This window comes from Sminthopsis crassicaudata, chromosome 5, assembly GCF_048593235.1.
Source record: "Sminthopsis crassicaudata isolate SCR6 chromosome 5, ASM4859323v1, whole genome shotgun sequence".
Lineage (NCBI taxonomy): Eukaryota > Metazoa > Chordata > Mammalia > Dasyuromorphia > Dasyuridae > Sminthopsis > Sminthopsis crassicaudata.
The window spans coordinates 255,723,357-255,738,388 of NC_133621.1; the positions used below are offsets into that span (position 1 = coordinate 255,723,357).

The 15,032-nt window shown below is 33.9% G+C and overlaps 1 protein-coding gene across 1 annotated transcript in view; it reads left to right on the forward strand.

Annotated features, from left to right (window-relative positions):
• The first annotated feature begins 869 nt into the window (after positions 1 to 869).
• The window catches only part of LOC141543969 (uncharacterized), a 31,093-nt gene continuing 16,930 nt past the window's right edge, over positions 870 to 15,032 (forward strand). Inside the window, exons 1-3 of the mRNA XM_074269625.1 lie at positions 870 to 967; positions 12,379 to 12,522; positions 12,970 to 13,017. Coding sequence (XP_074125726.1) covers positions 12,475 to 12,522; positions 12,970 to 13,017 — 96 coding nt within the window. The 5' untranslated portion in view covers positions 870 to 967; positions 12,379 to 12,474. The remainder of the gene's footprint in view (positions 968 to 12,378; positions 12,523 to 12,969; positions 13,018 to 15,032) is intronic.

A 15,032-nucleotide genomic window follows, 5' to 3' on the forward strand; every position in this document is an offset into this window, starting at 1 on the left:
CTTGCTCACATTGAAGCCCACATCGTCATGGTCATCATCATCATCATCATCATCATCATCATCATCATCATCATCATCATAGCTACTATTTACATAGCACCTTTTGAAGGAGTTGAAAAACACTTTATATATGTCATCTCATTTGATCATCACATTATTACCTTATTTTAGAGTTGAAGAAAAAAGCTGAGAAGTTAAGTGTCTTGTCTGGGGTGACACAGCACAGAAGAGATTGGAGCAAAATTCAAATTCACATCTCGCTGACTCTAGTGCTCTGCCTACTACACCACCCAGCTACTTCACTTATACCTGTTCAAGATGTTCCAGCTTTTAACCTTCATTAACTTAGCATTTCACTACTCTGAAGAACTCTGTATCCTTAGCAGTCTTGGGCATTAAACAGGGTAATGCTTTACACATCATTAATAAGACTAACTTTATAGCACTGATCCCTAGGGGACCCTGCTATTTATACTACATCCAGAAAAGTGCCCACTTATCCCTATTCTATTTCCTATCTCTGAAGCAGTTCCCTATCTATTCCCTTCAATTCCATGGTGACAATTTTTTTAAGCCTTTATTGTGGACCAAAGTCTTTCTTTCTTTCTTTTTTTTTTTTTTTTTGAAAGACTAAAAGAAATCACATCCACTGGTTTCTCTTATCCAGGAGCTTATTTACATTCTTAAGTAACTCTAGTAGATCACTCAGACATGATCTCCTTGAAAGAAATAACATTGCCTTTCCACCAAACAGTTTAGGTTTGTTGAAGGCAAAGACACTCACTCATTTCCCCCCTCCCCCCACCTAGCTGTGGAGCAGGGAAGTGAGAGTGCCATAGTATTGAAAGTGCTGAACTCTGAATGTGGAAGGGGAGCTTCAGAATTACTCTCAAGGCATGTGACAGGATTGTTAGGAAATGGGTCTGTGTGCCCTCTCCTAACCATCAATGGCTTGGAGATCATTCAGGTAAGGCTTGGATATTAACTCAAAAATGTTAATTACTTGGGGGCGGATGGGGGGAATCAGTCAAGACCTCTTGGAGGAACTGGAAATCAAATTTGACTCTTAGAAATTGATAGCTAACTAAAAGACTGATGAGAGGATGGAGGACAATATTACAGGTATGAGGAACACCAGAAGCAAAAGAACAAAAACAAGAATATACTTAGAGATTCTAGATTTTAACTTTAATTTTTCATTGTTTTAGTATGACTTGTTTACAAAGGTTTACAAATGCAATAAGTGTTACAATCAAATGTTACAATATTACAATACTTCATAGTGCTAGGAAAATATGAGAAAATGTATTCATTGGTTTTGTGATAGAGACCTTAATCCAGCTGAAAAGGGAGAGGAGAATCTTGATGGAAATGAATTCATATTCAAATTAGGAATTCTTAATTAGAATCAAGAACACTATACTAAATATACTAGACATACTTCGATTAAAGAAAACTATTTGAAACACTTGTGTAATCATTGAAAAAGGTCTGTTGCAATCACTTGATTTTAATGTAGATATGTGAATGCATGTTTGAAAAAAGTTAACACTACAAATTTATGGGAAAGGTTACACTTTCAAAAACAAAAACAAAACAAGCCTATCCATTTTCAGATATTTGGCATCACATTTAGAGAATGCTAGTGAACAAGTTACTACTCCATCTTTTATTTTACCCAGATAATTCATTTCATATAGTACAGTTTATGAATTTTGAAGTAATAATAGCTTTCTCCTAACACAGTGGAATAAATCTGGCTCAAGATGATTACTATTCCATAGCTAATGAAAGTGCTATTTTTGTGAGAAAATTATGAGGAAAATATCTTTGAAAGAAGTAATTGAAATAGACTCCCAAGAAATAGGAACAATAACAAAGAAATGGAGAAAGATAGGACCACTGATGAATTCAGTTTAAAATACTATGAGGTTTTTAATGTTTGCATTGAGAATATTTAAGCATGGTCCTGCACCAGCTCCCAAATATGAAATTTTCTGGACTCTGTCAGAGTCTAAGTAACTGTCTTAATTATAAAATATATGAAAAAATCACCTGCAATTTCAAAATGGAATTTTGCTTTGTAATGGTAGTTTATAGCAAGCTTACAAATCATATATAAACTTTACTTTTTTCCAGACTGACAATTCTTGAATGACTTAGTCTTGACTTGTTTTTGTTTTATAAGGGATTTTAATACTTGTAAATCTTTCAAGAATGATATTTAACTCCTAAGTGTCATTTAAGTGAGGGAAATAAAAATTAATCAATCAACAATGACTAAGTGCCTACTAAATACTAGACATGGATTCAAAAACAAAGTTTTTGATCTCTGCCCTCAAGGAGCTTATGAGATTCTTTCAAGGGAAATTATATTTATACATGAAGTTAAAATAAATATATAAAGTAATCTTGGGATAGGGTTCTAGTAACTCTGGACATAAGGAAAGCCTTATATAGGAGCTAGTGCTTGAAAACTGAACTTCTACGATGATGAGGGGAGAATGAAGAATACTCTAGGTACAGAGGGAAAGCCTACTTCAAATTAAGATACCAGTTGCCACATACAAGAAAGGACAAGTAGGCCAGTTTGACATAATATAAAATGTGTAAATGGGGAATAATATGTAATAAGCCTAACATCCTAGAGCCAGATTATGAAGAATTATGTTGCTAATTCAGTTGCTCTTTGAACAAGGAACATTTTTTTCCATAGCAACATAAAAAGTTTATTAAACAATCATTTAAAATTTTTTCAGTTCCAAATTCTCTCCCTTCCCCACCCATTGAGAAGGCAAGCAACATCCATTCTACATGTGAAATCATTTTTTAAAAAATCTCCATATTAACTGTATTGTAAGAAAAAAATTAAATAAAAAAAAGCACTTTCAATATATGCTTAGAGTTCATTAATTTTCTCTCTGGAGGTGGGTAGCATTTATTATGATGAGTCCTTTGGAATTGTCATAGATCATTGTATTGATCAGAGTAGCTAAGTCTTTCACAGTTGATTTTTTTTACAATATTTATATTACTATGTACATTATTCTCCTGGTTTTTCTTTCTTTACTTTGCATCAGCTCATATAGATATTTCTAGGATTTCTTGGAACTATTCCCTTAATTTTTGCCGTTCAATAGTATTCCATCATAATCCTTTGCCACAACTTGTTTACTCATTTCCCAATGTTCATAATCTCAAATTCCAATTTTTTGCCACTACTTTCTTTTAGATTGATAAAAGAGGTTTATTATGGGGTTTAGAAGTAAGGTTAAAGTCTAGTTAGTAAAAGGTGAAGGTAGAGATAAGAGGGCACCATAAACAGTGTTCCAGTGGGAAAAGATCCTTGGGATGCCAGGCGTAAGGCTGGCATGTTTGGAACTTCTGCAAAGAGAAGACTTCAGCGTGGCTCTTTTATAATGAGATTGCCACTACTTTTTATACTGTGTAAACATGTTCATACATATAGATTTTTTCCATTTTTCTTTGATCTCTTTGGGTTACACAATTAGCAGAAGTATTGCTAGGTCAAAGGGTATACACACTTTTATAACTCTTTGGTCATAGTTCCAAATTTTTTCTCAACCATGGCTATACCAGTTCAGGACTCCACCAATAGTGCATAAGTGTACTTATTTTTCTATGTGTTTCCAGAATTTACCACTTTTCTTTTCTGTCATGTTGGCTAAACTGAAAGATATGAGGTGGTCCCTCAAAGTTGTTTTAATTTCCTTTCTCAAATTTTTAGTGAGACCTTTTTTCCATATTTCCATATTTCTATTAATAGCTTTGGTTTATTCTTCTGAAAACTGCCTATTCATATCTTTTGTCTATTTATCAACTGGGGAATGGCTCTTATTTTTAAAGTTTTGGCTCAGTTTAGATAGGGAATATACAACAGACCAGTTGTGTGGATGAGGAATTAGCTGACAGGAATGACTTAAGGCAGGGAGATCATTTAGAAAACTGTTTAATTGGCTAGAGGTGATAAGGCATTAAATTAGAGTTATGATTATATGAATGAAGGGAAGGGAATGGATGCAAAATATATTGTAGAGATAGATTTACTTGACAAATGATTAGCCATGTGGATGGAATGAGGCAAAGGGAAGAATAAAGAGTGCTCCATTGTTTTGAACTTGAATGACTGGAATGATGATGATACCATCAATAAAAATAAGGAGAAAAATTTTGAACAGGAAAATTTTTTTGGGGGGAAATAGGAATTTTGTTTTTTTGACATATTGACTTTGATATGCCTTCAGGTCATTCAGTCAGAAATGTCTAATATACAGTTATTGATTTTCAGGGGAGAGAAACCAGAGCTGGGAAGATAAAAAAGGATAGGTTTGAGAGACACATAATAGATAGATAGATATAATAGGTATTATAAAAATAGATGGTAAACATGGATTGATGATAGAGAGATAATAGAGATAGATTAGATAAATAAAGAGATAGATGGATTGTTTATGAAGTGTTGCACCAGCACTATAGTAAACACTGGGAATATAAATACAAGCATGAGAAACAGATTCTGCCCTCAAAAAACTGATGTTTTCATGGAGGAAATATATATAGAAGGATGCTGAAAAGCAAAGGGAGGAACAGGAGGAATGATTTTTGTTAAGAATTGTGAGGAAAGAGCCTGATATCAGACAGAAAAAGGATGATAGACCCAGGGTTTTGAGCCAAAATTCTATGATGACCATAGAGCTTTGGAAATTATCTGAATAGAAATAATTGAGTTTTTGGCAGCTGATAACATCACCGAGAGGTGATTCCATATCCTGATTCCACATTTTGGCATATATTGTTCCCCATATGCCATCTGCTTTTCTCTAAACCTCAGCTTAAAGGTTATATCCTATATGAAGACCTGTGGTGAGAGGAAACCCACCCACCACCCCAGATATCTCAATAATTTCATTTATGATTATGTAAAGATTTGTTTTCCATAGAGCCTAACTTTACTTTAGTGGTGACCAGATACTGGTAGATAGAGTACTGGTCCTGAAGACAGAAAGATCTGAATTCAAATTCAGCCTTACACATGTACAAGCTATGTGACCCTGGAAAAGTCACTTGCCTACTTTTTCTGAAATATAAAACAAATATCATAACAGTAGCTAACTCCAAGGGTTATTATGAGAATCAAATGAAATAATATTTGTAAAACTCAGCACATAGTAGGCTCTGTAGAAATGCTTTTTCCCTTCTTCCGTCCTTATTTTCACCTATTGTCCTAGTTTACTCACTTTTCTATAATACTAAGAATACATGTAGATGACATTCCTATCAAATTTTCTCTTCTTTTTGCCTAAGTATGTAGTAGAGTGTACCTAGTTTCTTCAACTGAACCTTACAAGGCATTGTTTTCAGTTGACTCACATTCTAGTTGCTCTTCTCTGGAGAGTATGGTCAACATAATTCCAAACATATGGTAGCTGGATTTGAACACAACACTCAGAAGAAATCTAAGACCTATTCTACCACAGGCAATACCCCAAATTTTAATGAAATGCTGCAACTTTGCCACTCTTTAGTACCTTTGCCAGAGATTAGCTGGAGAAGTATTGTAGAATGAAAAAGACTTTGGAGGCTGAAGAATTACTTTTGCTTGTGATCTTTTATTATTTATCCTCCTGTAGGCAAGTTATTTATCCTTTTTCACCAACTCCCTTGTAAAGCAAGGAGATTTCAAAAAGAAATTTCTAATATACAGCTCTAAATCAGTTAAGCAATAAATATTAATTAAGTGCCCATTCTATGCCAGGTCTAATATGAAGCACTAGCAAGATTAAGAAAAAAACAAATAGTCTCTGCCAGAAACAAGTAGTCTCCTATATATTTTTTAAAAAGTATTCATGTTCATCTACTTTTTTTCTTGAAGTTTGAAAAAAATTATATCATTTGAAGTTTAAAATTAATAATTTTAAGGTGGCATAAAATAAGTTTTATTTTACAATAAGGATATCATCAAATTTAGGGAACTCATTCAGATATAGACTGAAAAAATGTGAGATCAAAAAGGCTTTGATAAGAGGAATGATGGTATAGGACAGTGGCTAGGGTGATTTGGAGTTAGGATAACCTGGGGCTCCAATTCTCCCTTTCCACTTATGATTGTATGATTGTGGGTAAATAATTTAATCTGTTTAAGCTTGAGTTTCCTCATCTGCAAAATGAAGTGGTTGGAAGTCCTTTTTAGCTCTGATTCTATAAAACATTAGAGGGAGTAAATCCATAATAGATTGTTAAAGAGACCAAGTCTGTTACTATCGTTTAGAGATTTTTATTGAAGGCATTCAAACTTTGAAGAAAGACAGAATGCCAATCCCAGTTAGCTAACCATGTCATTAGTTAAACCTATCTCATGAGAAGGTTTAATGAGGTTTGGGGATTATTTGTGCATTACAATTTTTTTTTTTTCTCCTGAGGCTGGGGTTAAGTGACTTGCCCAGGATCACACAGCTAGGAAGTGTTAAGTGTCTGAGACCACATTTGAACTCGGGACCTCCTGAATTCAAGGCTGGTGCTCTATCCACTGCACAATCTAGCTGCCCCCTGTGCATTACAATTTTTAAAACACAAAGTATTCGTTAACATGGATAATTGAGTTTATTTTAATTTAAAGTGATAATTTTCAAGGGAGTCAAAAGAAAGGATAATGAAAGCACATTATCTTAGTTTAGGGTTTCTTTAAAAAAAATATGAGATATTTAAAATCTACAATTTTTTTGCCAGTAAATTCTGTTTTTTACTCCATAGATTACCATACTTTTGGTAATAAATGTATAATATCAGTAAATTGGTATCTCTAAAGGCATGAAAAGTACTAAATGCTGTTATAAGACTTCTGTTTAAATATGTTTCATTTATTCACATTGCAGAATCTTTTAGTAGAACAAAATATTTAAATATTGAAAATATTTTGTTATATTTTCTTTCCTTCCATTCATGGTATATTTTCATGTGTATGTATGCATGTGTGTATGCATATGGAATCAGTTAATCCCTCAGGGCCCCTGCCAGTTCTGTATAGAGCAGAAAAGGTGAACTTGAATTTAGGTCAGCAGGGTGCTTATAGTTAAGCATCTACTTAATGTGAGATAATGGTTCTCTATGGTGATGTAATGGTTGCACATAAACTCAGTGTGCTGTAGTGATGTAACTATATGATGTATTTAAGGGAGTTTCAGACACAGAAGGTTCTTTTAGCTACAGCTCTCAGCCACAGACACAGAGAAAACTTCAGATTCCAGACTCCAGATTCCAGACTCTTTGACCAGCCATGTGGTAGCTCTCCTGCCTCCTTCACTTCTCCACCTAAAGACCAAGGACTGGGGCTGATCCTGATGTCCTCCAGAGAGCTAGCCTGCTTAACTATAACCACCATGCTGATCTAGATTCAAGTACACCTTTTCAGAGTTCCTACTCTCTATAAGCTCTTTAATATTCCTTAAGCATCAAAGCAAATATTGCTTTGCATATTTATAGAGGGTGTTGCTCATTGGGAACTTCCAAAGCTGAAAAAAAATTATACATCCACAGGCAGAGGCAGGGAGTTATTGAGAGATATGAGTAAGGGGGAAAGAGGAAGCAATTTTTATGAGGAAGAATGTGATTTTCATCATGTTACTCATTACAAATATTTAAATAATAAAAATGTGATATGTTTCCATGCATATATACACATTTATCATATATGCATATGCATCTATGTGTCTGGGTAGCCTAATTACCAAGGAAGACAATTCAATTTCATTGAGTTCTTTGAGAGGAGAGGATGTCTTGCTTTTCCATGTGTATATTCAGTGGTCAGCATAGTCCATTATACAGAATTAGAGCCTAATAAATGATTTTTCATTTATTCATTCAACCAACACCGAAAATACAAAGACAAATTTAAATAATTCCCTTGGACAAATACAAGTGGGATGGGGGAAAAGGAAGAGTCAAAGTTTTGAGCCTGGAGTAATTGAGAAGATGGTCATGTGAGAAAGAGAGGTAAAAAACTGGAAATTAGGACAGATTTGAAAAGAATTTGACAGATTTGTCTTTGGATATTTCAATTTTGAGGTGCTCACAGGACATTCAAGTGAAAATGTACATTAGTGCAAATCTGAGACTGAAGTGTAAGTGAGAGATTGGGGCTAGATAATATCGATCTAGGAATCATATGTATAGAGATAATCACTGAAATCCTAGCAGAGTCATCAGTACAAAGAACATAGAAAAAAACAAAACGAGGTCTGAATTTTCAGCTTTAGAGGAAAACCTATTTTTGGAGCTAAATAGGAATACAATAGCAAAAAAGACAGAGGAGAAGCAGACAGACATAATAACTGCTTAAAAAATACTTCATTGATTGATTAGGAGAAACAATAGGAGCTAGCAGTACCATGGAATAAAAAGAAATATGTCTAAGGAAAAGGTCAACCATTTCAATTGATGCATAAAGACAAGACATCAGGAATTAGAAAAGGCAATTGTTCTTGTTAACCTTAGAGAGAACTATTTCAATAAAATGGTAGAGTTGAAAGCCTAGTTACAAGAGGCAGAGGAAGAGAAATGGAAGTAGAGGCTCCTTCTGGAAGTTTTAACTGTGAAAGAGAGAAAATAATTAGGCTGGAAATTTGAGGAAGCAAATTCAAAGAAAACTTTTTTTGGGGAAATATGCCTTCAGAGAGACAGAAAAAGACAGAAATAGAGACAGAGACACAGAGAGAACAATGTATTACATTATCACCTGGTGGTTTATAAAATAAGGCTGCTATATGACCTTTGTTATCCCTATCAGCTCTCTCTCTCTCTCTATTCCTAACAAAGGACTTTAGAGATGTTTTAATCCAACTTCTCAATTATAAACGTTAAACAAAACAAAACAAAACAAAAACAAACAAACAAACAAAAACCTAAATAACTGAGAATTAACATTCTTTCTCTTTCTTTCAGATTATCAGAGAACAAACCTTCATAATTACTTTACTTAGGCTGAGGACATTTATTAGGCATTCACTCATCTTTTTCATCTCACTTTCTTCAAGGTCAAAACCTATCCTTCTCTCATCTTTTTTTTTTCTTTAGCAGAAAAAGTAGCCTTTTTCTTTACTAAGGCCAATCTCCTACTCATTTAACCAGTAAACCAACAAGCATTTATTCACCACTTATTGTGTATCAGGCTCCATGGATACAAAGTTGCAGTGTGAACTAATCAGGAAATTTATACAACCTGATTCTCTAGGGTTATATAGTCAGTCTCTGTCTAAGGCAAGACAAATTTCAATCTTCCAGATTTCAAAGTTTTCTCTCTATCTTCTGTACTATACTACCTGCTCTCTATAAATCTCTAGGAATCTAAAGCAATGGAGTAGGACATATGGCCAAGAAAGATACGTAGTAGCTGGTTCTAGAGTATGTTTTTGGTTAGGTGATGAAATAACATTGGCCCATCAATTAGGAAAATCTAGTCTATATATGCACAATCTTGTGAAGAGAGTGACCTAAACTTCAGACAGTGTTGGCTACTTGGTACAAAAGGCAATTACAATTCTAATCACAAATTAATTTAGAGTTGGAACAACTCTAAACTTTTAAATAAAAATTGAGTCCCTTAGTTCTCCATAGAATATATTATCTATATGATATTTTGTCTCTCCTAGAATTTTTAACTAGATGAATATCATTTATGTATTTATTATAAAACAGAATATATCACATATATTACACAATATTTGTCTATTTATATATAATTTATGGCAATAAAATATATTATATAAGTATGTTATACATTATATATTAATCTACTGACAACACATCAATTAGATTAATAATCATATAGATAACAGTGAATAATACTGTCAGTCTTCTTCTTACAAGATATAGCATAGTGCAAAGCTTCTTAAATTATGGGTTGTAATTCCATGTGGGGTTGCATAACTGAAGTAGTTTGCAAAATTGTGATTTATTATATAAATACTTGATTTTTATACCTACTTTATATACCTATATGCCCTGGGTTATGTAAAAGTTTCTCAGGCAAAAAGGGGTCGCAAGTGGAAAAAATTTAAGGAAATGTATTAAGTATGGGGAAAGTATCCTATAATTAGCATGTAGAACTGAAAGTTTGGAGTTTCAATCTTTTCTCACTTAGTGACTCTGAACAAGCTCATTAACCTCTCAGTTTCCCCGTCTGAAAAATGGAAACAATAATAACTACAGTTCTTGCCCCACAAGGATATAATGAGTTTCACATAATTTAACAGAAAAGCACTTTATAAAAATTCCAAACTTGGTGTAAATGTCATCTATTATCAGGACCAAACTATTAGCCAGATAATTGAAGATCATATGAAGGTTAATTTCCCTCACCCCCTTTTTACCTGATGATAGAATTAGACCATAATATCACTTATTTAAAGGTTTGTGTTTTTCCATCCCTAAAGCAGCTGAGCCAATCTGAGTTCTCCACATCCTTAAATATGATGTGTCTGCTTTCCCCCAGTCCCTAATGTACTCTCCCCCATCCTTAGCTGATTATCTTTCTCTTCCTTGTCTGTCGATTTTTTTTTACATTAACTCCTACTCATTCTTCCTTGCTGGCTTCTTCCCCATCTCCATGGAAACCTTCCATTAATTAACCTAACAAAAAAGAGGGGCAGCAATGGCTCAAACAAAGCAGGCAGCAGCTTTAAGGAACTGAAGTTGCGGTGAGTGTACAGCTTAGGAAAGGGGGTAAAGGAAAGAAATAAGATACTCTGGAAAAATGTAGTCAGGGGAAGCTCTTAAAAGAAACAAAAAGTGTATGTGTGGGGGCCTTAATAGAACTCAGCCCTAGTAGCAGCACCCCTTCTTCCACCTTGTCTCAGGCAAGAGGGCAGCAGAGCAAGGGAGTGGGGATCCAGCCTGCTTAGCTTGATCCTCAGAAAGAAAGGGAAGTTGAGATCACCTGAGGACATGAGAGGATAGGAAGATGCTGAGGGTGAGCTTGTAGATCAACATGGATCCAAGAACTAGCTGTTTAGAATGATGAGACTTCCTTTTCTCATATATTATACATATATATATATATACATATATACATACATACATATTATACATATACATAATATGCATATATTATACATATATACATAAATCCATACACATTCATACACATATACACTCACATACATATACATTTATACTTTCTCCTTTAGAATAGGATGCTCTTTGAGTTTCATTCCAGCTCTATAGCCATGCTACAAGAATCTTTCTTCATTGTTTCAGACTCCAGAAGGGTGTTCTCTTTGTTTCTCTAAGAGATGTCTCTATCACTTGGAATTTTAGATTTAGATTTGAATTCAAATCAAGTGTTCATGTGTAATGTGAGCTTAAAAAAGGATCCCTGAGAAGGGAAACCTTGCAATCAAACATATAATGACCAGGTAATTTAAGAATGTCTCAACTTTTAAGTGCCCCAGACAGCTCTCTAAGACTATCCATTACAGGCAAGATGCCCACTTAAAGATCACCATTCAATGGAAGGAGTTTCCCACATTTATGAAATCAAAGATTGGTCATCCCCCCAAAACTGTCCTCTCTGGGGCAATAGTAGGAACAGAGATGACCATGGATCCAGAAGAGCACGGGTCACATCTTTCCTCTGATACATACTGGCTATTTGACCTTAGGCAAGCCCCTTTAACCTTTCAATGCTCTGGGCAACTAAGAACAAGAAAAGGAATTCATATACTTTGGTGAAAGTCCTTTTCCTATCCATTTTGTTTTCTTACACTAATGAAATCAGAAATTTGGACTAAAATATTTTAAAAAGTGCATTCAAGCACAGAAAATCTCCCAACAATGGGGTGCAGTGGAAAGAGGGTTGGATTCTGAATCAGCAGAGCTTGTTCTAAACTCCATCTCTGCATGATCTTGAACAAATTATTTAATAACTTGCAGGTCTCATTTTTCTCACATGTAAAATGAATGAGTTGAACTGGATTTCTTCTCTGGTCAAAATCTATGAATTTTTTCCCACATAAAGTTTTCCAAATATGACTCCAGTTCAGAAGTCTTCAAAATACTTGTAATATTGTAGACTTAGTATTTAGACATTAGCTACAAATGAATAGCCAGGCAGTTGAGAAAATTAACCAGGTTTAATGTTCACAAAGTTGTGTCCTGGGATATTGACATTTATTTCTAATTAGATTGTGTTATAGAAGATAAACATCTGATTAGCAGGAAATAAATGAGATTTAAATGGGAGAAATTGGAGGGTCTGAGGATGTTTTAAAACTGACCCTGGAGGATAATCATGATTAAACTGGTATTTTCAATAATGTGAAGTATTTTGTTAACACAATATTGTTTACTGTTCTTTATTTACAGCCTTTCTACTGAATTTACAATTCCAAAGAAGTTGGGTTTCCAAGGAAATATGGTCTTAATGCACTAGGATGCATTTTAGAAACAAATGGAATTTAAATGAAAATTGGGTGTGAACATTATTCAAGTGTGAATTGTATTCACAAGGTATTTTTTTTCCCCTTAAAGATGATCTTTTAAGAATGTTTTCCATAAAATCTACTACTGTAGTTGTGTGTGGGTGTGTGGCTAGATTTCCTATAATTTATGTTTGAATGGTTTCTTTCAGCAAAGTGTAACTCTGTATGTAATTGCCTGATAATTTGTATTATTATTAATCTACCTTTTATTCTTGTTTTTACAGTTTTTAGTAGCAAAAGTTCATGACTAGTTAGAAAGTGATTGTTTTGCTAAATATCTTGAATGGCGGATCATGTGGGTTATCAGCTTATATAATGGACTTACAGATAATTATTCAGTTTAAATCTCCAAGTGATGTATTAATTTAAAGTGATCAATTTCATTTTCATTTAATCTCCCTCCTATTCCAAGAGAACTGTATTTTGAAGCTAAAATGCATTTGCATAATTTATCTGTATAAAATTTGCTTTCCAGATGTACAAGTTAATTCTTCTATTCTTCTGTTTTGAATACATTTTTCAGGTAAGAGATTACCCTGAATATATAACTAATCACAGAGCAATTATGTTCAAAAACTTTTTTTTTTCTGACCTAGAGATGCTAAATCTTGAGATTGCTATCAACTTTGGTAACAAGCAATGAAACATTTTCTAAATAATATGAAAAATCTGAAAAATATTTAGGAAAGCTTGGACTTTATGATAAATTATGGGAAGCAATATTATATCCCTTGGAAGAATTAAGTTATTTATATGACATTACTAAAAGTACTTAAGAACCATACTAGTTTTTGGCTAATTATCTTCAAGTAGTATATTCATTCTGTTGATAGTAAAAAGAGGAAAATATTTTGAATGTGAACAATTAGCTTTTAAGGTTGGTAGACCAGCTGTAAAAATGTTCAGACTGCTGAACTTGAAGTAATCTTTCTGAACACCTTTTATATATGCATTTCAATTTCCAGTGCCAAATAGAAATTGGCTTTTCTTTGAAGACACAAAATCCTTTGCCTACCTTTCCTGTACTGGCCATTGAGATGTCAGAGATATCTCAAATCTCTGGCACACTGTCCCATGAGAAGTGGGTTTACTCTTTGCTTTCCTCTGCCATTTCTACATTATTCCTGCCATAATCTCTCCTTTGAAGGTTATTCCATAGAATCAAGAAGTTTAGAACTGAAAGGGACCTTATGGACCAACTTCTACCTAGAAAAATACATTTCCTAATCTTTCTACCTAAAAACATATTTCCTCTGACATAAAGTCATCCAGCTTTTTCTTGAAGATCTTCTTGAAGAAAAATTATGACCCAACTAATCAATAAGCATTTAATAAATACCTATTGTTTGACAGATACTCTGCTGGGCATTGAGGATATATACTTTCTTCAGCCAGTTTAGGAGGATGGATTCATTGAATTTTAATAATGTAAAACAAAATAGTTTGTAAGAAAATTTCTTGAGATGTAAGTAATATTAATAATGGTAGACATGGAGATGGGACCTGTTATGTCATTGGCATCTGGAACTCTCAGATGAAGAAAGAAAGTCCTTTACTAGTGCAGATTGGCATCTTCTTTGAAATTTAAAACTTGGTTGCCACTGAAATGTTAGACTATTTATCTAGGGTTAACCAGCTAGTATGCATCAGAAGTAGAACTTGAACTCAGGTCTTTCAGGCTTTTATGATAGAGTTGATACTCTTATTATAGTAATATAACAGCTGATTTTTTTTGAGGTATTTTCTTTTTTTAAAAATTTTATTATTTTTTTTTACAAAAATTTTATGCATAGGTAATTGACAATTGACAAAACCTTTTGTTTCAACTTTTCCCCTCCTTTCCGCCACCCCTACCCCCCCAGATGGCAGGTTAACCAATACATGTTAGAAGTTAAATACCATATATGTATACATGTCCAAACAGTTATTTTGCTGTACAAAAAGAATCGGACTTTGAAACAGTGTATGCAATTAGCCTGTGAAGGAAGTAAAAAAAAAAATTAGGCAGAGAAAAATAGAGGGATTGGGAATTCTATGTAGTGGCTCATAGTCATCTCCTAGAGTTCTTTCCCTGGGTGTAGCTGGTTCAGTTAATTACTGCTCTATTGGATCTGATTTGGTTCATCTCATTGTTGAAGATGGCCATGTCCATCAGAATTGGTCAACATATAGTATTGTTGTTGAAGTATATAATGATCTCTTGGTCCCGCTCATTTCACTCAGCATCAGTTCAGGTAAGTCTCTCCAGACCTTTCTGAAATCATCCTGTTGGTCATTTTTTACAGAACAATAATATTCCATAACATTTACATACCACAATTTATTCAGCCATTCTCCAATTGATGGGCATCCATTCAGTTTCCAGTTTCTGGCTACTACAAAGAGGGCTGCCACAAACATTCTTGCACATATAGGTCTCTTTCCCTTCTTTAATATCTCTTTGGGATATAAGCCCAGTAGTAATGCTGCTGGATCAAAGTGTATTTATAGTTTGATAACTCTTTGAGCATAGTTCCAAATCAGTCTCCAGAATGGCTG